The sequence below is a fragment of the Aquarana catesbeiana genome, linkage group LG12 (genome assembly GCF_042186555.1).
Source record: "Aquarana catesbeiana isolate 2022-GZ linkage group LG12, ASM4218655v1, whole genome shotgun sequence".
Classification (NCBI taxonomy): domain Eukaryota; kingdom Metazoa; phylum Chordata; class Amphibia; order Anura; family Ranidae; genus Aquarana; species Aquarana catesbeiana.
The window spans coordinates 37,050,425-37,078,235 of NC_133335.1; the positions used below are offsets into that span (position 1 = coordinate 37,050,425).

The 27,811-nt window shown below is 42.3% G+C and overlaps 1 protein-coding gene across 1 annotated transcript in view; it reads left to right on the plus strand.

Annotated features, from left to right (window-relative positions):
• ADA (adenosine deaminase) overlaps positions 1-27,811 on the plus strand; it is a 98,169-nt gene that overhangs the window by 39,966 nt on the left and 30,392 nt on the right. Inside the window, exons 2-5 of the mRNA XM_073607579.1 lie at positions 8,283-8,344; positions 9,067-9,189; positions 11,353-11,496; positions 14,243-14,358. Of these exons, the coding sequence (XP_073463680.1) occupies positions 8,283-8,344; positions 9,067-9,189; positions 11,353-11,496; positions 14,243-14,358 (445 nt within the window). The remainder of the gene's footprint in view (positions 1-8,282; positions 8,345-9,066; positions 9,190-11,352; positions 11,497-14,242; positions 14,359-27,811) is intronic.

Here is a 27,811-nt window from a genome sequence, read left to right on the forward strand (position 1 = left end):
CCTAAAACACAAATATATTTTGAATTAGCAGGAACTTCAACTGTTTCAACATGTTGTGATCATCATCATGTTGCATGCCATTTCTCTAATTTAGAGACATTCCGACCATCTCCAAAACCATCTCCAAAACCTTTATACAAGAAATACTACTATGAAGGGATCCAAAGACACCAAAATGGTGTCCCAGGGTATTTCCAAATCTGCTCCTGCAGAAATAAAGCTACATAATGACATTGTTTTTTTCTTAAAGATCCACATTCACACCTTGAGATTGTAGGCTCACCCAGAGAATTCATGGTTGACTTATGTACCCTTGAAAGGGCATAAAAATTAGGGTTACTAAATGTCAGTTTTAAAAAGTCACTTTTCTATTTTGAAATGGTCATCTGTATATATGCAACGTTAATCAAGTCAAACAACTCCCTGATGATGATTAATACAAGTCTTGTTGCACATCTGTTCATAAAAGGCCTTGCCCATTATGATGATGTTGCTGCTTTTATTAGCTGGTTTAATCCCTGTTATCATATAGGGACAATTTATCTAGAGCTTTATGTTTTGAAATAAGATTGTCTTTTCCTTGTGGAGGTAGAAACCTATAATTTTTATCCTTGGCAACACAGCTGATAAGGGGGGTAAATGTACATTCAAAGATAAAGCTGGAAAATGTTTAACTTTTTTTTTTTTTTTTTTTTTTTTTCTTAAACTGAGTATCGTCAAATTTTAAAAGCATTCTTCCTCGTCCGAGACATGACCCTCTTCCCAGAGGTCCATTAAATTTTGTAGACTTCTATACTCTCTTCTGCTTGGTTCAGATCAGTGTGACCACCAGAGTTAAATACAGGAGGTCCCCGAGTTACGAACCTCCGACTTGTGAATGACTCCTACTTACAAACAGGAGGCGGCGTCGGTGGGCACATCGGAAAACATCGGAAAACGACGTCACAAAAAAAGCGGAAAGCATTGGACAACGACGTTGGAAAACTGCGGAAAACGTCGTCTCCGCCGTTCTGCGCATGCGCTTCCGACTTAGGAACAAATCCGACTTAAGAACAAACAGGCAGTCCCCAACCCGTTCGTAACTCGGGGACTGCCTGTACTCCTTTAGTGTAAATCAGGGGTCTCCACACTTTCTAATCAAAGGGCCAGTTTTTTAAAAACAAAGGGCCAGCTTACTGTCTTTCAAACACTAGAGGGGGGTTGAATTGTGGCCAGTGGGAGAAGAAAATGTCCTTGCATTAGTGCATATGTGTTAAACACAAGGCCCATGGGCCAAATCCAGCCCTCCAGGCCATTTCATGTGACCCTTGCACCCAGGACGATTTCGCTCTCTACACCTTTTTCAGCTCTTGCTACCTCCAATTCTCGCCCTCTGCACCCCACTCACCACTGTCTCGTCTAAACACGGAAGCCTTCTGTGTTTGCAAGGACAGCTTTCCTCTCAGTGGCTCTCACAGATCACTGCCTGCCCTGCACTCACGGGACAATTGAGATGCAGGTGCAGTGTGGGATAGGGCATCACATTGTAAGCTACACTGTGATCCTCATCTGTGCCTGGGTGCACAGACACTGACCAATGATCTCCCTACAAGTGAGAGAGGCGGAGCCACTGGCACTGCTGGGAGGTACTAGTGCCAGGCTGGGTAGGTGAGATACAGGGAAGCTTTTGGGGGTGGGGAGGATATGTGTGCAGATGGGGGAGAGTGGTGCATAGGTCAGAGCTGAGGAGGGGTGGAAGTCAAATGTGACAGTTTGTGAAAGAGAGCTGAACCCTGCACATTGTGCATAGCACACCCTAAACCTTGCACTCTGTGTGTAGCACACTCATCAACCCTGTACTCAGTACACAGCACACCCCTGAACTCTGCACTCTGTACGTAGCGCACCCCTGAACTTTGTAATCTGTACGTAGTGCACCCCTGACCTCTGCACTCTGTACGCCAAAGTTTTGCTAGATATGAATATAGAGGGAGAAGAATGAACCCAACAAATGGACATGCCTTGCTGAGAAAGCCACGTTAGCGGTGAAACATGTCAAGGTACGCATGCTTTTTTTTCCCAGGGTGCTGCCCTACAACTATGCTCAGTCTATCCACTTGGAAGTCTGAGTTGACCTATATGTACCAGGAGGTGGTGAGACTCTCATCACTGAATGGCAAGTTGTGGTCACCATCTCTTTATTATTCCAAACCACCTGCTGACTCTAAGCAGTGTTGAAAGTTGTATGGCCCATAATGGTGGATGTTTCCTTATAATCGAGCACAATTCAAACGTTGGTTTTCTGAGACTGATATGAATGAGTATGAACTTTTTTCCAATATTTTATTGTACACTTTTGCCCATTGGAAGTACACATTAAACGCAGTGTGTTTGGAACTAAACTGGAACTAAACTTTAAGGTTAAATCATTCTGTAAAGTCTGTGTATTCTATGGATTCTTATACTCCTCTCTGCAAAGCCATCCATATGAACTGACATTTCAAAGGTATTTGCCCCTGCAATTGACTTCAATACATGCAAATTTCATGTGAGAACGTTATATTTGCGTAGGAAGTGGATTGCCAGCAATGTGCACCACCTTTCTTGTGATTTTATACCATTTCTGTTTCATTTCTTTGATTGGCATCAGCATATGGCTTAATCTATTCAGAGTGCACAGAATTTCTGTATATGGGGGCGTGTGAAATGATCGCCCCCCCTCTAGGCGCGCAGTCTCTTTATTTTACAATAACGCACACTGGCTAAAGACTATGCTTAATATATGGCAAGAATCATATTAAATATATTTCTAGTGTGCCTGAAGTTTGTCCTCATTGGAAAAGAAGGTTCCAGTATTCGTCTCCATTGGATGTTATCTGGAGTATTTTATATGCACATTAAAGGATGCCATGCAAATTGGACTTTAAAACAGAAACGTCAGTTCTTATTATGATGCAATATCTATGCGGTACTTTTTTAGGGAGAATTATGCTTTGACTATTGAATTTCAAAATTTGGACCAATCTGATTTAAAGATGGAAGGGATATTAATGTTCAATATCTCCAATACTTCTTTTGAATCATCCTCCTTTATTTGTGATAATGATTGAGGCTATGAATATCTCATTGATATGAAAATTATAATATTCGTTTTCCAGCACGGTCCTGTTTTTTAAAAAAAATCTTTTTTATAAGTTGTACAAAATTTTATATTTGATTTTTCTTTTTCTTCCCTTCACAAGAAAGTTGCACCAAAGCAGTGCAGGAACCTTTTCCGCTACGACTTTTTTTGCATAGATTGTAACGGGTGCGATTGAAGTAAATCGGTTTTGACTTTTCATGCTACTTTGTCTTGCAAGTCGCTCTAGTGAGCATGGAGCCTTAGATGGCATTTCAGCTGGTGGGTCAGTCAGGTGTTTGTATCTCTTCTGTTGCCACTGTTGTCTTCCAGGGCAAGGGAGAAGGCACTCTTTATGATGCCCAAATCCTCCTAAAGACCATGGAGTAGTATTTGTACAGTACCTGGATGGGTGGCTCAAAAATAATTCTTGCAAGGGGCCTTTTGGTACTTTTGGTAATGAAGTCTGCCATTGATTCCATCTCCTCAATAGTCATGGTTGTATCAAACACACCCAAAAATGTTGTGTAACCCAATAGGAGCTCTCCTTTGTGTGTCAATCATTATGAGTTTAGGCTTAGACACAGCATGAATCCCAATGATTTTGAAGCAAGAGAGGCACAAATAAACATTTATTCTGGGTATGTAGTCTTCTTGCAGTAAAAAAAAAATGACTGTCCGTCAGTCACGCAATAACGTATCTGAAGACTCCTAAACCTCAATATCCTGCAGGATTAAGCGTCTCAGCATGTAAACCGATCTGGGCTCTTAGTCCTATTACAAATAAACGGCAGATAGCCCAGGACTGACTTTTTTTTTATGCTTAGCATTGTGAAGCTTCGGTTGGGTTACTGCCAGGCACCTCAGTGAGTTATATAAAGGCCAACAGACTGGAGGAAATGCAGGCTCTTTATGGCCCAAGGCACATTTCCAAAGGTCTTTTAGGAAGCTGAGCAGCTTGTGTGCCATTTGGGAAGGTCTGTAGCAATGTGGTTGGGAGAGACAAAGGAAGATCTATGGTCTGTTTTATAGAGTAGTGCTCAGTTTCATTTTGTCCTCACCTGATTCAAACTTTTATTTGTATGTGGGAGACATGCTGCCCACAGATACTAGAGGGCAATGAGAGGTGCTGGCAAGGTCCTTTAGGCACTTGTGACTTCAACTAGGTATGAAAATATGAAGCAGGGGCAGAGATGGATGAAAGCAGAATGGGGCTCTATCCAAGGTAGCAGCTTTGCCCTCACCATCCATATTGTTGACTTTTGATGAGGATTACAATAGGCACAGAGAAGTCACCCCATTTACACTGTCTGTACTGGCATGGTCTCATCAGACACCCAACTGTTAAGTCCATTCTCGCAGCTTCAGCTTATCATGGGAAAGTGTTGGCTAAAGATTTTTTCTTATTTTTGTGTCAAGATGCTGGGTCTATGTGGGTCTTGATGAGTGCTTTGATATCTCTTGGTATCGCAAGGGGGATATAGTGTTGGTTACTTATGCTGTATGTAAAAAAAAATATATATATTATAAAAAAAAGTTCTTTTCTTAAAACTGAAGTCCAGCTATGGGCCCCTGCCACTGCTAAACAATACCCCACCCCTCTGTAGCTAATTTCCCAGCAATTAAAAAAATAATTTAAATGCCCCACCTTGATTTGTGGTCACGAAACGCACTGGGAACTGAGTCTGAAGAAAAACAACAGTGTGGGTCCTTAAGCACTAAAAACTGGTATCATTGTAAAACCATTGTCTTGTCTTGCATGTTTCGCGCGTCTGCGCTTTGTCAAAAGCCCTTTTGACAAAGTGCAGGCGCGCGAAACATGTCAGTCACGGTCGCTATGGCAACCTAATGGAGCTTGCGACCCACCCAGCACTCGTATCCATACAGCATTGGTTTCTCCTCCCTTCCGGCAATCATCGGCTTTGATCAGCTCTACTCGGGCTCCCCCAGTCCTTGGATACAAGTGCACGAGCCTAAGCGCTGTTTACAAAGCCAGGTCCCAGCGTGTTTGGCCAGCCAGCGGGACCAGCGTCATCTTTCAACGTGGCCCATATCGCATCCCTGGTCACAGTGAGTTTGGCATTCCTCGTTGCATCCTTCATTGTATTTGAGCAAGTTGTAACTCTCCTATTCTACAATTCACTTGCATCAGAGCCACAGAGCCTGCCGCTGAGGCTTGACACACACAGTCTACTTGCTGACATTAACCCCTTGCTTACTGGACTCATGGCAGATCGCTGACTACTATTTCGGAGTACTTCAGTTTTGTTTTTGATTGTGTTTATTGCCTTTTAACCAAGGTTGATTTTAATGTGTGTCCACAATGTCAGACTTTTTATTTTCATGTGCATCCAATAAATCAATTTGATTGTTTACACTTCCCACAACAATCTCTTATTGCTGGCACCCATTGAGCGCTGCATGTTTGCCCATGAGAACTGAATCGCCTCTCTTTTGGACTGCAGGGAGTGATGTGGACACTTTCTATTTTGTCCATTGTCCGGGTCCTCACAGGGTCCTGAAGACTCCAGTGGTTGTATGATGATGTCACAAAGCGGGTCGGTGACTGCCACAGATTGCAGGATCGTCAACCTTTATTACCCTAATAGGTGTTTCCGAGGGTCACGTGATGTCAGTGACTAAAAAAAGGTCAAAGGAAGAGATTTTTTTTTTCTCTCTTAAAATGTATATGGGTGGGAGGGATAGGACTGAGGTCAATTTGCATCGAGGTGGGGTTTAAGCCTTTGTACACAGGTTTATGCTTGTATAAGGGTAGTGCATACAGCAAACAAATGCATCATAATAGTGATGTTCTTTTTAATATGCTGCCAGACAAATTTTAACAGGTTTCTGGTATTGCTGATGTTTGAAATAAAATATTATCCAGTTTTCTGGAATGCGCGATATACAGAGAGCAACAGTGTAGCATTTTATCGTAACAGTTTGTGAACATATTAGAGTGGACTTTAATTGCCCCCCCCAGATGTCCTCATTATGCTTAATCATCGCTACATTCAAAGGTAACATCTTTGGGTTTCCGATTTGTGAAATAGTTCATAGGGTGGACGTATACTTGTTTGTTAACCTAATGGTGAGTTATGCATAGCTATAAAGATAGAAAAAGGGTAATAGAGGGAATGAAATGCTTTTCTTAGAGAAAATGCTGTATCAGGCTCCCTCGTGCTGATTTGCCCAATTTAAAAGCCTTTACTATATGTCTAATCATTGTTAAAATGTGGAAGTAAACCCTTCTATCATTTTCGGCCAAGGAAGCTGCCATCTTGGCCTCTGTTTAATCTTCAACTGCCATGATGCTGAACATGTGATCAGTTATGACACCAGCCATTGGATGGTTTGACAGTTTGGTTGAGAGCACAACCAATGTGACAGTTACATTCCCAGCATGTAACTGTTTTTTGAAACTATTAAATCAATGAGTTTACTTCTGCTTTAACCTTTATATACTACTGTAGGGGGATGGACTGTCTCATATCTTTCACATATTTCACAAGTTTGGCCTGTGCATCAATGTTGGTCATAGTTAACCATACTTCAGTACTCATCACTACTTATCAAGCTGTGTTTTGTTGTCCTGCCCATCCCATCTTGGACTGGTGTGTATGTGTGGACAGAGATAAGGCCATGTCAGGGCTATGTACCCTCACTTGTACCTTGTATAACTAGTTCTGTTCTGAATGTGAGGCTAAAGAGTACCTGTCACAAACAAAGGACTGCATGGAGGAGCGTCAGTTCACTTGTTGCATTCAATAGATTTGCGACTGGACAGGGAATTTTTATAAAATGGCTAAAGTTGATTTTTATTGTTTAATTTTGCAGCCCCGATCACTTTGCCCAAATGCAGTTGGGATGGTCAACCATTTAAATTTGATGACTCAGCCTTAAATCCTATGGCGATCCTTTGTGCTCCATTCTGCTCGTTAGTATTCATTCAGTGCCCTGTAAATGGGAATTTTAGAGTAAAACACTTGTAGCTTCCCCACCACAGAGTCTCATGGTAAGAGAATATAGAGGGTAATTGCTGGCAAATATTGACAATTCCCGGCACACAACCAAGCCTGCATTCAACTATTGTATGAGTATGGTCTTGTGTTAAAACTGCTGACTTTGCTAAAAAATAATCAGTGAACCTGTCACTTGGAAAATTTATCTTAGTAATATCCCTCCTCTTATAGCAGACACACCCTGTACACAAGGCATGTAGACAGAGTCCAGGTAGAGGTCAAACCGCTACACTTGTAGATTGCAATGCTGTTTTCAATGCTGTGGAAAAATTATTTAGCATGAACGTGGGCCTTTGTTTTTGGTCTGGAATCTTGTATGTACTATATTTATCACTGATGGCGCACTGTGAGATGGTGTTGGCCACAGTACCTCAATGGTGGAGCATTGATTTTGGCAAATTTATAGTATTACCACTTAAGGCCATATGGTAGAGCTGCAAGTGGTCAGGACTATGGAACCTCAGCTGTATTTTATACAAATTGTTCTTGGGGACTGGAGTGTCCCTTTTTAAGTGTCACACTGCAGTACCAGACCTCAGTGAATTTGAATGGGCTTAAAACAGCCGAATGTCTGGTCACTGGAAGGCACAGCTGCTTTTGTGTTATGAAATTATTTAGCGGTCGGCAGCACCCAAAATTGATATTTCAGTTGTCTGCCTTTTTGTAGGCAGTGAAATGCATACTAGTTTATTGTATGGCTTGGGGAATCCATTGGTAATATTTACCCACCAGAACCCCATGCCAGTCCCTCACATGCAGTCATGCTTTCACCCTCTTGCAGCAGATTCTGTATGATGATGTAGAATAAACATATCATTGGGAATCCAGCTGTCAGAAAGGAATGGAAGGAAATCTGACTACCGGAATCTCTAGAGGTCTAGGAAGCCGGCAGGTAGCTCTACCAACTAATGGCCATCAAGAAAAAAAATCCTCATTTTAGGTAGACGGCCTTTAGGCTGTTTGATATTGACATCTATGCTAGAGAATGCATGAAACCACTCAATAACGTTCGCATTCACTTTCCAAACAACTTCATTGTATTGTTTTATTCCATCCGGAAAGAACAGCTGGATTTCTAGAATTAGTTCCTTAGGAAGGCAGAGACTTATTGTAAGCTTCATGTTGTTCATGAATCTCTCTAATGTTGTTCTTCATATTTGCAGGTGGAACTCCACGTCCACTTGGATGGCAGCTTCAAGCCAGAGACAATCCTCCATTTTGCAAAGTAATTATATGATACTGTCCATATACATTTAGTAAAATTAAGATGCATCAAAATGTATAAAATATAATGTGATTAAGTTGTGGGTATTCTGGAATTGCATAGATAGAGGAGGGGGGGGGTGGAGGAAAGTGAGGGTTGGGGAAGTAGGTGTTTAGTGTGGGGGTGGGGAGATGAGCGAGAGAGCGGAGGGTGGTTGGAAATAAATAGCTGAAGTTAGAGAGTGCTGGGAGAGAGAGATGGAGATGGCTATTGTTTGAACTTACATGGGGTTAGTGACCTTCTTCCTCCCAAATCTGACACAATTCTGCTGTGGCATTTGGCCGAGCCCAAGGACTGTTTACTAGGAGGAAGAGGAAAAGGTCACATGCTTCCGTATACCTGGAAGTACTGGGTATTTTTTAGGACTCTGACAGTCATACGGAGAGTGGCAGGAAAAGGTATCAGTGGGGAGGGTTTTGGGGTAGGCTAGCAAGAGAACCCAGAATTGTCAAAATGACAGATTCTCTTCAAGGGTCAGTCCACCCTAAGTTTCAGTTAGTTGGGGTCTCCTGCTGACTTTTGTTGGTATGAAACCAAAAGCCTCTGTGTCCAAAATGAAATTTTTAGGAAGGAACAACTCACACTTTGTTTGGGGGGGGGGGAAATGTATGGATAACAAGATGATGCTGTGTATCGGTGTCTTGCTTTTCTCCTAAATCCAGCTCTTCTCTTATTCTGTCCAGGAAAAGACAGATCCAACTTCCAGCAGACACGGTAGAAGGCCTCCTGGAAATCATATCATATGAAGAACCTCTCAGTCTTACAGAATTCCTGACCAAATTCAACCATTACATGCCTGCCATTGCGTGAGTCACTCGCCGGCTCTGCCAGATCCGTTTTTTGCCAGACGCCAAGCAGATGTTTACAGATTCCAGGACTTGGCTGTGGGGTGCTAAGCTGGGGCTGCAGGCAGAGAAGTTCCTATAGTAAACATTTGGCTGGGAGGACTCCAGTGTATTCTTTATCCTCTTGTTGTAATGGGGTGCTATAGGCCTGGAAGCATAGGGGTCTGAGTACAGAGGATAAAATTTATTAAAGTTCCTGAACTGAGAAAATACATAGACTGACATTAGTAAACTATCCTTTTTATAATGCTATTTGCCCTGCTGTTAAGTTGCTCCAAAGGCTTCCATACTTTGACTCACTGTCTCTCAGCAGACTTCATGAACTGCATGCTGGTCCTGGGTCAGTGCCTCAAAAAGTATAAAAGTCGGAGATGGCCAGATTTCCTTTAAAGAGAAACTTCACTATCTCAATCCGTATTGACTATTTTGACTCCTTATGCCCTTTGGCATTAGTAAATACAGTGAGGGGAAAAAAGTATTTGATCCCCTGCTGATTTTGTACGTTTGCCCACTGACACAGAAATTATCAGTCTATAATTTTAATGGTAGGTTTATTTTAACAGTGAGAGACAGAATAAGAACAAAAATATCCAGAAAAACGCATTTCAAAAAAGTTATAAATTGATTTGCATTTTAATGAATGAAATAAGTATTTGATTAATCAGAAAGATTTCTAGGTCCCGGGTGTCTTCTATACAGGTAATGAGCACCCGCAAGGTCCTCCTGCACAAGAAAGCACATGTAGAGGCTCAGCTGAGGTTTGCTAATGAACATCTGATTTAGAGGAGAACTGGGTGAAAGTGTTGTGGTCAGATGAGACCAAAATCAAGCTCTTTGGCATCAACTCAGCTCACCATGTTTGGGGGGGGGGAAGAATGCTATCTATGATCCCAAGAACACCATCCCCGCCGTCAAATGTGGAGGTGGAACCATTATGCTTTGGGGGTGTTTTTCTGCTAAGCGGACAGGACAACTTCACCGCATGTACAGTCAAATCTTGGGTGAGAACCTCCTCCCCTCAGTCAGGGCATTGAAAATGGGTCGTGGATGGGTATTCCAGCATGATAATGACCCAAAACACATAGCAAAGGCAACAAAGGAGTGGTTTAAGAAGAAGCACATTAAGGTCCTGGAGTGGCTTAGCCAGTCTCCAGACCTTAGTCCCATAGAAAATATGTGGAAGGAGCTGAAGATTTGAATTAACAAATGTCAGCCTCGAAACCTTAATGACTCGGAGAGGCTCTGCAAAGAGGAGTGGGGCAAAATCCCTCCTGAGATGTGTGCAAACCTGGTGGCCACCACAAGAATATGAGGGATTTTCTCAGCTAAGCACACCCTTGAGTTAATGCAGATGAATTCCAGGAAGTAAATGCTGAATCATATGCCCTTAGTCAAGATGGCCACAGCCAGGAATGCTAGGGTGGTGTTTTCTAAGTGATTTCTCAGCAAAATAAAGCATGGAGACATGGTTGGGTGGGTGAGCTTGCTTTGGATATAAAAAAAATCCATGCTAAATACAGATGGAAGTCCAGAAAAAATGAGAAGTCATAGCTTCATCAATTCAGCTAGACCAGTCCACATATCTTAAAGGGCAAGTTCTGCCAAAAGATATATTTTAGAAATAGGTGAAGTCTGGTGGGATGAGTCCTTCTCCTTGCTTCTTACACATCCAGGATACTCCAACAGAGAGAGATCTCCCTTTATGTAATTCCTGATCCAGTTCCTGTCCACCTCTGAGTTTGTTGGTGTTCATGCCTGCTTGTATGTGTCCAGCTTCTCATGTTAAATTCTCCATAATATAGAAAAATAAATCAATCAGGGATGGTGGAAGCCTTTCATAGTGGGCACAGTAGGTGTGCAGCCCTGGGAACTCGGCTAAGAGAGCTCGCCAATAGCTTTCTCGAGAGATGGAAGAGACGGCCAAGGTGGTTTACCATTGACATTTGGGAAGCCTTTACCAGCAGCAGAGTGTTGAGATACACAATCCCTAGGTGTGGCCTGCATGAAGAACGGGTTGTACACAATGGAAGCAAATGAAAAAAAAGGGCTGTTTGTTTTTTCTGCCTTTTTATGCCGCTGTGTAAAATAAACTGCATTGACATACATATTTGTTTCCCTCTTTAGGGGTGACAGAGAGGCGATCAAGCAAGTGGCCTATGAATTTGTAGAGATGAAAGCCAAAGAAGGGGTGGTGTACGTGGAGGTCAGATACAGCCCCCACTTACTTGCCAATTCCAAGGTGGACCCCATCCCGTGGGAACAGGAAGAGTAAGTGACATCCATGGGGGGAGTTTGATTTCTGGGTTAATTTGATACATTTAAATGAAATGATTTCTTAATAGAATAAAATATTAAACATTTTACAAAATACATGAATGCAACTGCTTCATGATTTTTAAATATAAGAAGCATTTTAAAGAGAAGCATGTTTTTTTTTTTTTTTTTTGCAGATTTATGCTTACCTAGGTGAAAGCGGCATCTGTCCCACGTCGACCCTAACACTGAGAACTGAGCAATGAAACACTACTGATCGCTCAGTTCTCAGAGCTGGTGACTGTCAGTCAATGCTGTCTGCTCTGCCCCCCTCATGCTCACTGGAGCTCTGGGCTGTGGAGGGGCGGAAGCAGGTGGCTCAGCCTCTCAACAGCTCGCTGAGAGGCTAAGCCGGGTTCTGGTCCAGACATGTAGGCAGATCCCTACTTCATTCTTGCCCGATCCTGGACCAGCTCTGTGATGTCAGCTGATAGCGAGCTTCAGCCCACTGCCTGCTGAAAACAGGTCACAGGAGTGCAGAACGAACTAGACTCCTGTGATCCACAGGAGAGGTACAGCCAAACAAGCTTTGGCTGTACTTCTCCTTTTAATGAGCCTCTCAATATTTGCATCAAGAAAATTGCAGGACACACCTTTAAGCTGGCCATATATGAATAAAATCTCAGCTAGTTCAGCAGGGACTGGCCGATATTTGATCCATCTATGGGCAGGCTGATTGCACAGAAGTCAATCAATCAATCGACCTTAGTGCAACCAGCCTGTTGGATTTTGTTCATGTGATCACTGCCGGCAGAATGCAATAGTACTGTGGGAGGGATTTCCCCAACAACACTGACTTTGTTGAAAGGGAAATTGAGCAATGGTGGAAGGATAAAAAATGCATAATCTATGGGCTTCTTTAATCAAAGGAATCTCCAGCATGTTTAAAGTAAATCTAAAGCCAGTCTAATGCCCCATACACACGATCGGATTTTCCGACAACAAAATCGTGGATTTTTTCCAAAGCATGTTGGTTCAAACTTGTCTTGCATACACACGGTCACACAAATGTTGGCCCAAAATTCCAAACGTGAGAATGCGGTTACGTACAAGATGTACGCCAAGATGAGAAAAGAAGTTCAATAGCCAGTGCGGCTCCTTCTGCTTGATTCCGAGAATGCGTGAGCTTTTGTGCGACGGACTTGTGTACACATGATCAGACTTTCCGACAACAAAGTGAAGTTGGCGGAAAATTCGAGAACCTACTCTGAAACATTTGTGTGCGGAAATTTCGACAGTAAATGTTTGATGGAGCATACACACGGTCAGACTTTCCGACAACAAGCTCACATCCAACATTTCCCGTCGGAAAATCCGACCGTGTATACGCGGCATTAGGGTTGAGTATCTTAAGACAGCATAAAAGTATCTTAAAGCGGAGTTCCACACAAAAATGGAACTTCTGCTTTTCGGAACCCTCCCCCCTCCGGTGTCACATTTGGCACCTTTCAGGGGGGAGGGGGGTGCAGATACCTGTCTAAGACAGGTATTTGCACCCACTATGCCTCTTCCTGTCCCTCCGCACTGTCTCCTGGGAAAAACACAGCTCCCAGGAGATAGCGGGGACCACTTACGATGCGCAACGCAACTCGCGCATGCGCAGTAGGGAACCGGGAAGTGAAGCCGCAACGCTTCACTTCCTGATTCCCTCACCTAGGATGGCGGCGGCAGCTGCCGAGAACCGAGCGGGTCGCCTGCCGACATCGCTGGACCCTGGGACAGGTAAGTGGCCATATATTAAAAGTCAGCAGCTGCAGTATTTGTAGCTGCTGGCTTTTAATATTTTTTTTTTTTTTTTTGCGGTTTGGGTGGACTCCATCTTTAAGACATTTTAACTATCCTCTGTTACCAGGGGTCAGCCACCTTTTCCACATTAGGTGTCATGTTCCCAAAATTTGGGCAACCAGTGTGCCAGTGAACAGCAGTGCATTGCAATTTTAAGCTGGCCATAAACTATGCAAATCTTGATCTTTTCCTAATGAGGAATTTGCCAAAATTTGCTTCACGGGTGGCTCTGTTGCCACCTTCCCACCACAAACCAGCTGCAGGCAAGACTTGTGCTCAAACTCACACTGGAAGAAATACCCTTAAAGATCTACTTTGCTCCTAGTCCAGTTATATTGTTTTCAATCTCAAGCCTTGATGAAGGGGGGGGGGGGATTGGACCCGTGATTGTTCCCATGATCTTTATTAACTGAACTGTATAGTATGGATGGAGGAATCTGTTAGATATTTGCATGATTTCAGATTCCAGATCAACTCCAAACACTGTGCCTTTGGGAAAGCAAGGCGTATGGGTGGGATTCTTCTTCACAGCATGCCTCCATCCTCGGCAGGCTTTCAGGGATATCAGGGAGGTAGGTGGGATAGGCTTTGTAATTGATAGCTTAATGAGCTGTCAATTACAGCTAAAATAGCATTGAAAAATAACACATAAGCAGTCATGTGTGCCACAGTTGTCAATGGCTACCCTACTACATCCAAAACAAAACCAAATGTGGCTTTAGATACAATTTAATGCCCAGCCAGTTGCATAATTCTGGTCATTTTTGCCACAGAAGCCTGTACAGGCAGGAAGGATCAATGTAGTCATTACAGAGTTGTGTTTCTGTCCTGTCTTACAGTATCAACAAGCTGGAATTAGATTTTGGATGATAGGATGTGTCCCATGTCTTGTGTCTAATGGGCTTTGTCTCCGCAGGGGTGACGTCACACCTGACGATGTGGTGAACCTCGTGAACCAAGGGCTGCGGGAAGGGGAGAAAAAATTCAACATCAAAGCCAGGTCTATCCTATGCTGCATGCGGCATATGCCAAGTAATGTATTCCAGCCTCCGCTTGCCGCTCTCGTTTACTTGCTCACCTTGTGTTACTGATAACAAATTAACAAGCTTGTGTGTTATAAAAAAATAAAAAAAGAGGAGAGAGTTTGTGTAACCCAAAGCAACCAATCAGAGTCAAAGTCCAGTGTTGGTCTCCCTATTGCGGTATAGAATGTGTCGAGAGACTCTTTACTGAGACAACACCATTGCTGAGCTCCATCTGGCTGTCTCTGACTTCTGAGTCTCAGACCTGGGACTAGCATGTGGCAAGTAAAGGCAGATCTCTTGATCTGCACATTGGTTGTGGGTCAGGGACCTGGAGAATATTGATGTGTGACAAAAAGAGAAGATACCATGACAGAGTCACTTTAAGCATATGACAGATTGGCTGCTTTTGGTAACACCATCATTTTTCGTTCTGCAGTATTTATACATCAGCCTCTTATTTTCTCCCCCTCCCCCTTAATTATATGGCCATTGGCAGCCAACATAAACAATAGGGATATGAGTCTTTTTAGAAGGTGGTGTTCCCCTTTACCTATACATTCCTTAAAGCGGAACTACACCCTCTTATCCATTACAGCCAAGGAAGCTGCCATCTTATCTTCTGTTTGCTCTACATAGGCCATGGTGCTGCACATGACACACGCCATTTGATGGCTTGGCAGTTGTTTTGGTGAACAGCTAAATCAATGGGTTTAGTTCTGCACTCCCCGCATTGCAAGGTTTAATTGTCCATGTCCCTTGGTGTCTCCACATACAAAGCAGGACTATTGGTCCTGTATTGTACTTGATGTGTCCACCAGCCAGTGCATCTTAGAGGTGGCTTTGGGGGACTGGTTGCATGAATGGAAGAAGCCTGCTGGAGAGAGGATTAAGGTATTACACCTATTTCCTCTACCCCTAGACTTAAAGAGCATTTAACCCATCAGTGCTGGGATAGGGGGCCCCAGTGCAAGAGTATTTATTTAATTTTTTTTTGGTGCCCGGAATTGGGCATTATTTTACTCAGTTTAGCTTTTCAATAAGTGTCTTGCATTGCAACTAGTAAAAAAAAAAAAACCATACAATCTGAGTGTACAATCTCTCTAAAATGTTCTCTAGATTTTCGAAAACAGTGTAATGTGAAGATCTAAGCCAGCCTTTCATAATCCTTTTTACACTAGAGTAACCTTAAATTATTTTCAGGGGGAACTTTCAGGGAATTTTCATTGGTGGTCAGTAGGAAGAATGCCACCCTTAAAGACAGCTAAAAAAAAAAAGATCATTGGTATCATACTGTTGTTTTTGCCAAGTGGCATTGGCCTTGGAACCATGCCGGTGTTCTATCAGAATACCACTACTCATCAGAAAATGACGTTCCGTCGTGGCCATCTTGGTACACCCACACTCGTCCACAGAAAGCCTACAATCAGAAGGCGGCAAGCGGACATCATTTTACACCCACCGAAGTCTTGCATTTCACCTTTATTTTTACCAGTAAACTGCGCTTATATAGTGAAATGCAGTATTTGGAAGTCTGTGACACTGTTTCGATGTTAGAATAATTTTAAAAGCATCGGCAAGCCTGCCGATCTTACAGGTTTGCTAGTCTACCAGAACACCGCTGCTTTTAAACTTCAACATCAAGACAGTGATGAAGGCAAATCCACGTTGCACTGCAAGTGCACTTTCAAGTGCAGTCGCTGTAGATCTGAGGGGGACATGCAAGGAAAATAAACAGCATTTTTACTTGCACATGATTGGATGATAACATCAGCAGAGCTTCCCCTCGTTTCAGATCTTCCCCTCAGATCTACAGCGACTGAACTTCCAAGTGCACTTGTAGTGCAAAGTGGATTTGCCTTTAGTAAATCAACCCCAGTGTCACAGACTTCCAAATACTATATTTCACTGTATAAGCAGAGTTTACTAGTAAAAATAAGTGTGAAATGCAAGACTTTGTGGGTGTAAAAAGATGCCCGCTTGCCGCCTTCTGACTGTAGGCTTACTGCGGACAAGTGCAGGTGTACCAAGATGGCAGCAACAGAACATCACTTTGGTTTCATTTTCTGACGGGTAGTGGTATTCTGATAGAACACCGGCACCATTAGATGGGAGGTCAATCAACAACAGCTCAAGGAACCCCTACCCTTTTAAATCGTACCCAGTCACACAGCCCCTTGCATAGCTGTTGGTAGTAGATTGTACAGTTGGATCTTTAATGTGTATGGTTTCTATTACTCTTCCTGCTGTGGTATGTTTGGACAGTAAGGTGTATGCTACATACGTCTTGTAATCCTGGTTGGAAGTGTGTGTCTGCTTCGAGCCCTTTAGTCCAACTAATGGAATGAAAACTATTTTACTGTTTTTTTGACAAATTTTCAAAGAAAATATTTGTTCAAACTTTGATGCGTGTTAATGGTTTTTAAAAGTTGATGTTTAAAGCAATTGATTTGGGGGCCAGGCCCAAGCATATAGTATACGAGCCCTATTACCAATTTAGAAGAGTGTTCCAACCTGACCTTTCCACTTTCAGTGAATGCCTCTGAACAGCTCTGTGAGTGGAGGGTCATGGAGGCCGCATAACCTTATCCATTTACTGCTTGCTGTCCAAATGACATAAATATTTCACGTGACATATATCCATAACAGTAATAAGGCCCTCTACATTGGATGGGTATCACCATTTATCCATATAAAAGATGCATTTTGCTGAAATACTGCACCAAGGATTACTTATTCTTTTAACACACCAAAGCACAGAAGTATGATTTTAGCTTTATTCAGCAGAGATTTAATTGCACTGCCTGACATGCCATAGCCACTAGAGGGAGCACCTGCAGATATCATTTTAAGTTATTGAAAATTGTAAAAATATGGGCATGATGTAAAAAAATAGTTTGCTGGTACATTTTCTGAACACATTTGAATAAATGCTTCTAGAAATAGTAGCCTTATCCAGTGTGAAGGTAAAGAGTCATGACTTTGTTTAATAACAGGAATTCACAGGGACGGTGGTTTGGCATAGTTTGCGGGGACCTGTGACCTTATGTTGTGGTTGTAGATCCGTGAGGCTGCACATCCAGGTTCCTGAATGGCATACAAACACTGGCCTTCTATTTTATGTGTTGACTTTGGCAGGTTGTGATTCCACATTTCTGCCATAACTGCGCTCTGCTGTTAGTAAACACGGTCTTTAACCTAAAAAACCTTCCCTAGAGAACAAGGTAACCGAAGCAGCTTTCTGAGTCCTTATCTAATGTAAACAGGTCTGTGCTTTGTCATGGTAGATTCCACGTGACCATTCTGGTGGATGTTGTTAGAGGAAAGTCATTCTAGAGCTGATTTGCTGAAAATCAGTCCATGTATTAACTTGTAAGGCTGACAGATATTCCTTCTAGGATGGTAGATGTAGTCAAGTAACCACATTGCCCGTACAATATTCAATATCTCACAAAAGTTAGTACACCCCTCACATTTTTATAAATATTTTATTATATCTTTTCATGTGACAACACTGAAGAAATGACACTTTGCTACAATGTAAAGTAGTGAGTGTACAGCTTGTATAACAGTGTAAATTTGCTGTCCCCTCAAAATAACTCAACACTAATGTCTAAACCGCTGGTAACAAAAGTGAGTACACCCCTAAGTAAAAATGTCCAAATTGGGCCCAATTAGCCATTTTCCCTCCCCAGTGTCATGTGACTTATTAGTGTTACAAGGTCTCAGGTGTGAATGGGGAGCAGGTGTGATAAATTTGGTGTTATCGCTCTCACTCTCAAATACTGGTCACTGGAATTTCAACATGGCACCTTGTGACAAAGAACTCTCTGAGGATCTAAAAAAAAGAATTGTTGCTCTACATAAAGATGGCCTAGGCTATAAGAAGATTGCCAAGACCCTGAAACTGAGCTGCAGCACGGTGGCCAAGACCATACAGCGGTTTAACAGGACAGGTTCCACTCAGAACAGGCCTCGCCATGATCGACCAAAGAAGTTGAGTGCACGTGCTCAGCGTCATATACAGAGGTTGTCTTTGGGAAATAGATGTATGAGTGCTGCCAGCATTGCTGCAGCGGTTGAAGGGGTGGGGGGTCAGCCTGTCAGTGCTCAGACCATACGCCGCACACTGCATCAAATTAGTCTGCATGGCTGTCATCCCAGAAGGAAGCCTTTTCTAAAGATGATGCACAAGAAAGCCCACAAACAGTTTGCTGAAGACAAGCAGACTAAGGATATGGATTCCTGAAACCATGTCCTGTGGTCTGATGAGACCAAGATAAACTTATTTGGTTCAGAGGGTGTCAAGCTTATGTGGTGGCAACCAGGTGAGGAGTACAAAGACAAGTGTGTCTTGCCTACAGTCAAGCATGGTGGTGGGAGTGTCATGGTCTGGGGCTGCATGAGTGCTGCCGGCACTGGGGAGCTACAGTTCATTGAGGGAACCATGAATGTCGACATGTACTGTGACATACTGAAGCAGAGCATGATCCCCTCCCTTAGGAGACTGGGCCAAAGGGCAGTATTCCAACATAACGACCCCAAACGCAACTCCAAGACGACTACTGCCTTGCTAAAGACGCTGATAGTAAAGGTGATGGACTGGCCAAGCATGTCTCCAGACCTAAACCCTATTGAGCATCTGTGGGGCATCCTCAAACAGAAGGTGGAGGAGCGCAAAGTCTCTAACCTCCACCAGCTCTGTAATGTCATCATGGAGGAGTAGAAGAGGACTCCAGTGACAACCTGTGAAGCTCTGGTGAACTCCATGCCCAAGAGGGTTAAGGCAGTGCTGGAAAATAATGGCGGCCACACAAAATATTGACACTTTGGGCCCAATTTGAACATTTTCACTTAGGGGTGTACTCCCTTTTTGTTGCCAGTGGTTTAGACATTAATGGCTGTGTGTTGAGTTATTTTGAGGGGACTGATGTAAGGGGGGATTCTTATGGGAACCCTGATGTAAGGGGGGATTCTGATGGGGAACCTGATGTAAGGGGGGATTCTAATGGGGACGTTGATGTAAGGGGGGATTCTGAAGGGGAACCTGATGTAAGAGGGGGTTCTTATGGGGATCCCGATGAGGACCCTTATATTTGGGGGGACCACTAATCCTGCATTGTACATGAGACCAAGAGATCCCCCGACAACCTTGAGCACCTGAGAGAAGAGGAGAGCGCCAGAGTGAGTGATAGAGTAAATATCACAGCCTATGCCTCTACCCCTAGACTTAACCCTTGCGTGTGTGTGTGTGTGTGTGGGGGGGGGGAGATCGGCCCCACTAAAAGGAGAGGGTAGTGTTTAGCTTTAAAAGCACATAAAAATGACTTCATTGTATATACTGTAACTCTTAATGATATAGAGTAAGTGTTCAGTTCCGTACTGTTCTAGGTATTTATGCATTTGTCTATAAGGATAAGATATATGTAAATCCAATCGATTATTGGCAATATGGCCTTGTTAAGCCTTGTGTATGGGTGAACTAGGTTCTAGTTATTTTCCATTATTAAGACTTCTGTAATGAAATGTAAAATCCTGGACAGATGTTGAATAGGGATATTTGCCATCCCTATGTATTAAATTGTCTCAGAGCTGACGGCGTCTTGGCAGGCCGGTGGATGTAATCTCACTGTGTGGAATTGGCAGTGTCAAGTCTTTTGTTGCAATATGCTGTGTCATAATAATATTTGTGACAACCACCTGAGGAATAACAGTGAGATTGTTCACATATCTGAACCTATATAGAGCTGTGTATATGGAGGAAGTAGACATAAAATAAGCACCAATTCACCAGTATTGGCCTTCAAATGACGGGCTAACTTTTGCAGTTGTGTAGGTTTGGAGGCAGTCTCAGAAATCACTATTACTTATTTGAATGTGGGATATTTATTGTTGAAGGTGACCTTGTCTAACTAAGACATTCTTACTTCTCCGCATTTGTTGCACTCCTGGATATGCAAATTAATTATTGCCGGTATTTACTTAAGTGATTAATGTGGAATTCCATTACGTTCTTTACTAAATATAATGGTCCACACCAGTCTATCTTACTTTTAAATTATTTTTAATATTGACATCTTTCATGGTCCTTAATTAAGCATTTGTACATGTGGAACTGAACTGGTAATATTTATTTGAAGAGCTGTTGATAGCAATAAACCCTTAACAAGGCAGTCTGTTTTATTTTAGCGTGAGCACTTCAGATATCCTCTGATGAATTTCAGTAGAAGAAACAATCAGATGATTTGGATTTCTCTGGAAAATCGCTCTTGCCCTCCCTGATAACCCAACTCTGCCTTCCGTAGGCGTATAATGGCATGTACATTCTGTAGTCATATTGGGAAGTGATTGTATGTCTGTGAGCACTCCAGACATCCTTCCCCAGGACAACAAACCATCGGATAAGTTGGATTCCTTGGGCAAATCACTCTTGTCTTCCCTGATAAACTCTACCTTTTTCATATCCATGGGCATATACAAGCCCAGACCAACTCTAATGCCGCGTACACACGACCGGACTGGTCCGACGTACTTTCGGCGGACTTCCAATGGACTTTCCCAACGAACGGACTTGCCTACACATGATCACACCAAAGTCCGACTCACGTACGACTGGACTAAAATAAGGAAGTTGATAGCCAGTAGCCAATAGCTGCCCTAGCGTAGTTTTTTATCCGTCGGACTAGCATACAGACGAGCGGACTTTTCCATAGGAATTGAGTCTGGCGGAGTTCCGATGTTAAGATTTGAAACATGTTCCAAATCTAAAGTCTGTCAGATTTTCGATCGAAAAAGTCCACTGCAGGTCCAATGAAACCCACACATGGTCGAATTGTCCGCCGGACACAGTCCGCCAGACCAGTACGGTCGAAAAGTCCGCTCGTGTGTACGCGGCATTACAAATCTCAGGAGAAGAAACAATAACCATCAGATCAGTTGGATTCCTTGTGCAAATCACTATTGTCTCCACTGATAACCCAACTCTATCTTTTTCTCATCCATGGGCATGTACATGCATTTGGTCATATTGGGGAAGTGATTATATGTCTGTGGGCACTCCAGACATCCTCTGATGGATCTCGGGAGTAGAAACAATTAGAAAAGTTGGATATAGCAGGTAAATTGCTATGGCCCCCGATATCCAAGTTTTGCCCTTTTCTTCTTCCATAGGCATAAACAGCCAAGTTTAACTGATCCAAGTTTTTAAAAAGATATTTTATTGGAATGATCTCCATATGACATCTGCAAGCAGTTAACAAGAACCTGTCCTGAGTGTCCAAGATTTTGATTATTTAGTCTTTAAAAATTAGAATTGTGGAGTTTTCCATATGAATGATTTGCATGTCCGAGTTATTAAAACTTCTGTTGGCAGAAACTGCGTTGGCTGTAGAAACTGTTGGAGATAGATTTTTGGGTGTGGGTATGTGATGGTTCCAGCTGATCCCGTGAGGATGTATAGAAATGACTCACTGCTCTGTGTAAATCTCTCTGGCTTATCCTGCTCCTCTAATGCCAGCGTGAGTCAGTTGGGTGAGATGTGACTTTTGGCCTCTGTACCGATAATAACTGATGGGCAGATCTTTTGTTTATATGCAAGAGTGGGAGTTGTTGGGAAATTCTTTACTTCTGTGGTTGTCAGGAATAGTGCACCAAGATCAAGGAACAGCCTAGAACCATTTATGAAATGTTTTGGTGAATTCCTACTTTCACTTCAGATTGATTCTACCTCCCCTACTCTTACGTATGAGCTGCATATCTAAGCTACATGTTGTGTTGGAGTCTCTTAAGTTAGTGGTTCTCAACCTCAGTTCTCAAGTACCCCCAACAGGCCATGTTTTGGGAATTTCTCTTTGATAAAATAGCTGTCCAAAATACCAAGCTATTGACTCTGATTTAAAGCACCTGTGCAAGATAAGGGAAAAACCTGCAAACATGTAATTTGTTGGGGGTACTTGAGGACTGAGGTTGAGAACCACTGTCTTAAGTCATCGCGAAAAGCTAACATGCAGTCAGGAGTCCTAGTGCAGTTGTCCCCCCAACCACAAATTCCAGAAGAATTTAACATGGTTTTCGGTATGCAGATCCTGGAGCACCCTGCTTGCAGTTTCTTCTGCAATCGTTCTGAAGGATATCACAGTAAGCCATATTGACCCATCCCTAACATAATAAAGCTGCCTATGGTAGCTGGCTGTGTACCAGACTTTGGATTACTGTTGCGCACATCACCACATCGCTGTTGTAGTATCTATGCATGACTAAAGGATTCGTCAACCTTGATTCTTACAATTAAAATAAAGACATGGATTGATTGACATGGGTTTTATATGGCCACAGCAACCAAATTTTAAAGAATAAAATAACATTAGGTAAAACATACCCGTAAGTGCAAACTCAACAAAGTAATGCCCAACAACAAGAGGTCTTTGGGTGTCTTTAAGGCACAGTTTTAACTGGAATGGTCTATGCCCCAAACGGCTCGAAGACGTTCCGACATCAGACATTCTTCCATATTCCCCTTCCCCAGGGGACCTAGCTCCTGGGAGAACCACCACTAACCAAGTGGAAGCGCCATACCTTAGATGGGCCCCATTAATCCTGTAACCATGTAATTCCTCACTGACCCCCCCAAAGACCCCTTGACCCGCCAACTGCTGTGACAAAATTGAGCAATATACACCAGTCAAGAAATTATATTCCTATACATTTTTATCATTTATTTATGTATTTAGTTTTCTTTTTTTCCCCATATATATATATATATATATATATATATATATATATATATATATATATATACATACAGGACTTTTTTTTCTCAAACAATAGGTGCTGGAACTCAACCACGACCCCCCAAAACTGCTCCCCTACACACACCCTCCAAATCACATCAAATAGTGGGTGTAGTCAATCAAATTTCTTTTTTTTTTTAACTCAGTCAACACTAGAGACACAAATACCACCACTACCTGTCCAATGCGGTATCCCCTAACACCAGAGCGGGAGGGCGGGAAGTTGCCACTTCTCCTGACTCCTTGGAATGCTACAGAAAACACCCCTCCGCAAGACCCTCGTCTCTGGACCCTGCCCCTTTTCAACATTTGCCTCCAATCAGGTAAGGTCTCCACCCCTACCCTCCACACTGGCCTAGCTGACCGTTCCCTGACCCTGTTCCTCCCCTAGTCATGCAGCCCCTCCGTTCCATTTTCTCCTCCAGGTCTCACTTTATCTCTAGTAGACTTGAATCAACTACTCCTGGGCTCGTGGTCCCGTAAGAGTCTCACTGTGACCCTGAACGCATGTCCACTCCACTACTGAAACAATTGATAGCTGTGATATTTGTATTGACTACAGGAGGTTTTATCTCTTATGCAGATGGTGGCAAGAGGCTTTCAACCCCAGGGTTGAGTGGTAAAAAATTAAACGCCAGTATTAGATGTGCTGCACTAATTAAAAGTATCTTTCCAAGTCTGTAATTTGGTCTTGAGCACTGAGCAGACTTTATGGTGTGACAAAGCTTCCACTTTAAATCTCTACTCAAGGTTTAATAACCTTGGAAGATGCCTATATGCGCACCCAAGGTGTCTACATGTACCTTGATCTCTCCTTCCACTGTAGGGCCCCAGAAATCTTATGTGAATGCTGCCTTTCTAAAAGTCACTATTTGCATAATGATAAGCACTGATCCCTCCCCCTGCCCCCTTTTTGTTTAGGCTGCTCAAGCACGGAGCACTGAACTGCAGACAGTGGTTCCCCATAGCCACAAGTAGCACCTCTTTCTTTGAGCTCAAGCGGACCTTCAAGTGGTAGTGCAGTTTAGGTAAGTATTGTGTATCGCAGGGTGTTAGCAAGTCAGACTGTAGTGAATACAACTTTTCTTTAGTGCACCTGTACTAAGAGATACACTATATTGTAAAAAGCATTTGGACACCTGCTTTTACACGCACATGAACTTTAATGGCATCCCAGTCTTAGTCCGTAGGGTTCAATATTGAGTTGGCCCACCCTTTGCAGCTATAACAGCTTCAACTCTTCTGGGAAGGCTGTCCACAAGGTTTAGCAGTGTGTCTATGGGAATGTTTGACCATTCTTCCAGAAGCGCATTTGTGAGGTCAGGCACTGATGTTGGACGAGAAGGCCTGGCTCACAGTCTCCACTCTAATTCATCCCAAAAGTGTTCTATCGGGTTGGGGTCAAGACTCTGTGCAGGCCAGTCAAGTTCCACCCCAAACTCGTTTATCCATGTCTTTATGGACCTTGCTTTGTACACTGGTCCAAATCATTTAGTGGAGGGGGGATTATGGTGTGGGGTTGTTTTTCAGGGGTTGGGCTCGGCCCCTTAGTTCCAGTGAAGAGGCCATCCCCAAACTGTTTCCACAGTTGGGAGCTTGAGATTGTCCAAAATGTCTTGGTATGCTGACGCCTTAAGAGTTCCCTTTACTGGAACTAAAGGGCCGAGCACAACCCCTGAAAAACAACCCCACACCATAATCCCCTCTCCACCAAATGATTTGGACCAGTGCGCAAAGTAAGGTTCATAAAGACATGGATGAGCGAGTTTGGGGTGGAGGAACTCGATTGGCCTGCACAGAGTCCTGACCTCAACCTGATAGAACACCTTTAGGATGAATTAGAGCAGTCCGGCCTTCTCGTCCAACATCAGTGCCTGACCTCACAAATGCGCTTCTGGAAGAATGATCAAACATTCCCATAGACACACTCCTAAACCTTGTGGACAGCCTTCCAAGAAGAGTTGAAGCTGTTATAGCTGCAAAGGGTCGGCCAACTCAGTATTGAACCCTATGGATTAATGCCCTGTACACACGGTCGGATTTTCCGAGGGAAAACGTTCGATGGGAGCTTGTTTTTGGAAATTTCCGACCGTGTGTAGGCTCGGAATTTCTGACGCACAAAATTTGACATCTGGATCTCAACTTTTCCGACAACAAAATCCGTTGTCGTAAATTCCAAGCGTGTGTACACAATTCCGACGCACAAAGTTCATAAGACTGGGATGCCATCAGGGGTGGCCCATCCATTAGGGGCGCCGCCCCCTCTCTCCTCGCCACCCCCTATATGGTAATGGATAGTTTCATGCATAGCACGAATCTATACATGGCTACCCCCTATTTATGAGTCCGGCCCCTTTCAGGTCACCAGGTGCATGAATTATAGCAGGTTTTTTTTTTTTTTTTGAAGCACCAGATTGGAGCCAAAGGCTCTAGTAGACTTCAAAGTAGGGTGGGTTTGGGGCGCTGAGGATGCGTCCAAGGCCCACCCAGGTGTGTTGCAACAGCGAATGAATCCCATTGCAAGTCTGTAACTTGTAAAAAGGGAAATTGTAAACATTTTGGTACATAGAATCTGATGTTAAGTTTTTGAATATACATATATATATTGTAAAAGTTGGGTATTGTCACCATTATTGAACAAGTCTAGTTGTGATTACTGCTAGCTACACTTTGACTTATATATATGAGAACATCATTGCGTTTAGCTTGCCAGCTATTTATTATTTTCTATACAAGATCCAGTGTGATCTGCAGCTCTCCCCCCAGGAATGGCAGGATTAGCGGCCGCACTCCCAGCAGCTTTCTGGCTCAGCCTAACACATACATGGCGGGAGAAAGAGACTGATGATTACTGGCAAAGGTTCAAATATCTGAACTGAGCTGGGATAGAGTTGGAAAATATATTTTATGTATTTAAAATGCACATACCTACACCAGACCGAACATCGAGCTGCCACGTGTTAAAAATCACAATTTTTAATTCATTTTTTGAGAAAAGGGACTTTAAAACACTAATTATGAGCACAAAAACTATATTAAAAAATTTACAAAGCTTTTATTGACATTCTAAATATTAAAACACCTTGTGGGTTACATGAACACAATAAATGTGTATATATAGAATAAAAAGCACATTATAAACCATCAATGAGTAAGTATTAGACACGTGCACTGCCAAAGATTTTTTTTTCGTTTTTTGTTTTTTTCGTTTTTTCGTTTCATTCGTTCTGGTTTTTTTTTTCAGTTTTTTGGGTCATTCGTTACGATTGCAATTCGTAAATTTGAAAATAAGAAAGAAAATTTGAAAGAATCACTAATTAACTATAAATAACTATTAAATTATAGGTATTGGAATTTCCTTCCAAATTTGACTGTTAGTGTTCAGAACAGATATGAATTTATCCAAAGTTACGAATTATCTGAAATAACGAAGGCTGCATCTAAACAAATGGAATGGAACGAATTAATAATACGTTTTTATTATTATCATTGTTTATTATCTAAACGAATGGAACATAACGAATTAATAATAAATAACAATAATAAAAACGTATTATTAATTATTAATTTGTTCCGTTCCATTTGTTTAGATACGGCATTCGTTATTTCGAATAATTAGTAACTTCGGGTAAATTCATATTTGTTAGGTTCACTAACAGCCAAATTTGAAAGGAAATTCCAATACCTATAATATAATAGTTAGTAATAGCTAAGTTATTATTAGTTAGTTATTATTTCAGATTTCTGAATTTCAGATTTCAGAATTTTTTCGATTTCCAAATATTTGAATTAAAAAAAATTCAATAAACGGGTTTTTGTTAATTCGGAAATGTCCGAATTAAATTTGTTAAACAAATTCGGAACTAAACAAATTACACATGTCTAGTAAGTATCTTTGGTACTCCCAAAGGGAGTGTCAGAAGTACATGTGTAAACTCCAACGCATTTCATTTTGCAGATATTGTCTTCTTAATGGCGTTGTTATCAATATCAAACTCTCATAAGAGACAATTATACAAAGTAAAGCATGTAATATAATAGGGAGGGTGCCTTCACAGCAGATGGTCACTGAATATAGGCCCAGGCTTCACAAGGGATAAGGAATGGCTGCCAGAAAAAAAAAAAACTCAGTGCATGGAGACTCCCACAGCCAAGGATGGAATAAATATATATATATATATATATATATATATATATATATATATATATATATATATATATATGCTTCACATCGAAGATATCAACTAGAGGTCTAAAATGAGTCCCAAGGAGCCAAGACAAATTCTGATGAGAAGAGTCACAGACATTGTTAGGTGGTTGGTTGTGTTAATGTAACCCACACGTTGTTTTTTTAATATTTATGATGTCAGTAAAAGCTTTGTCATTTTTTAATATATTTTTTGAGCTCATAATTGGGTGGTCTAAAGTCCATTTCCCCCCCCCCTTTTTTTCTCAAAATTTTTTTTAATTATTTTCTGTCATAAATGTAATGACATGTTCTTCTCTGTTGTCCATGTTTCAGCGGCCCATCTGTCAGTGTATTCTTACTCTTTGAGCCCCACTGTTGGTCCCCCAGAATAACAATGTATTGACTGTCTCAACAAGGATGAACTTGGGTTCTCCAAAGAAAGGTATACAGACCCAGCTGGGCTCTCAGAACAAGAATGCACTGAC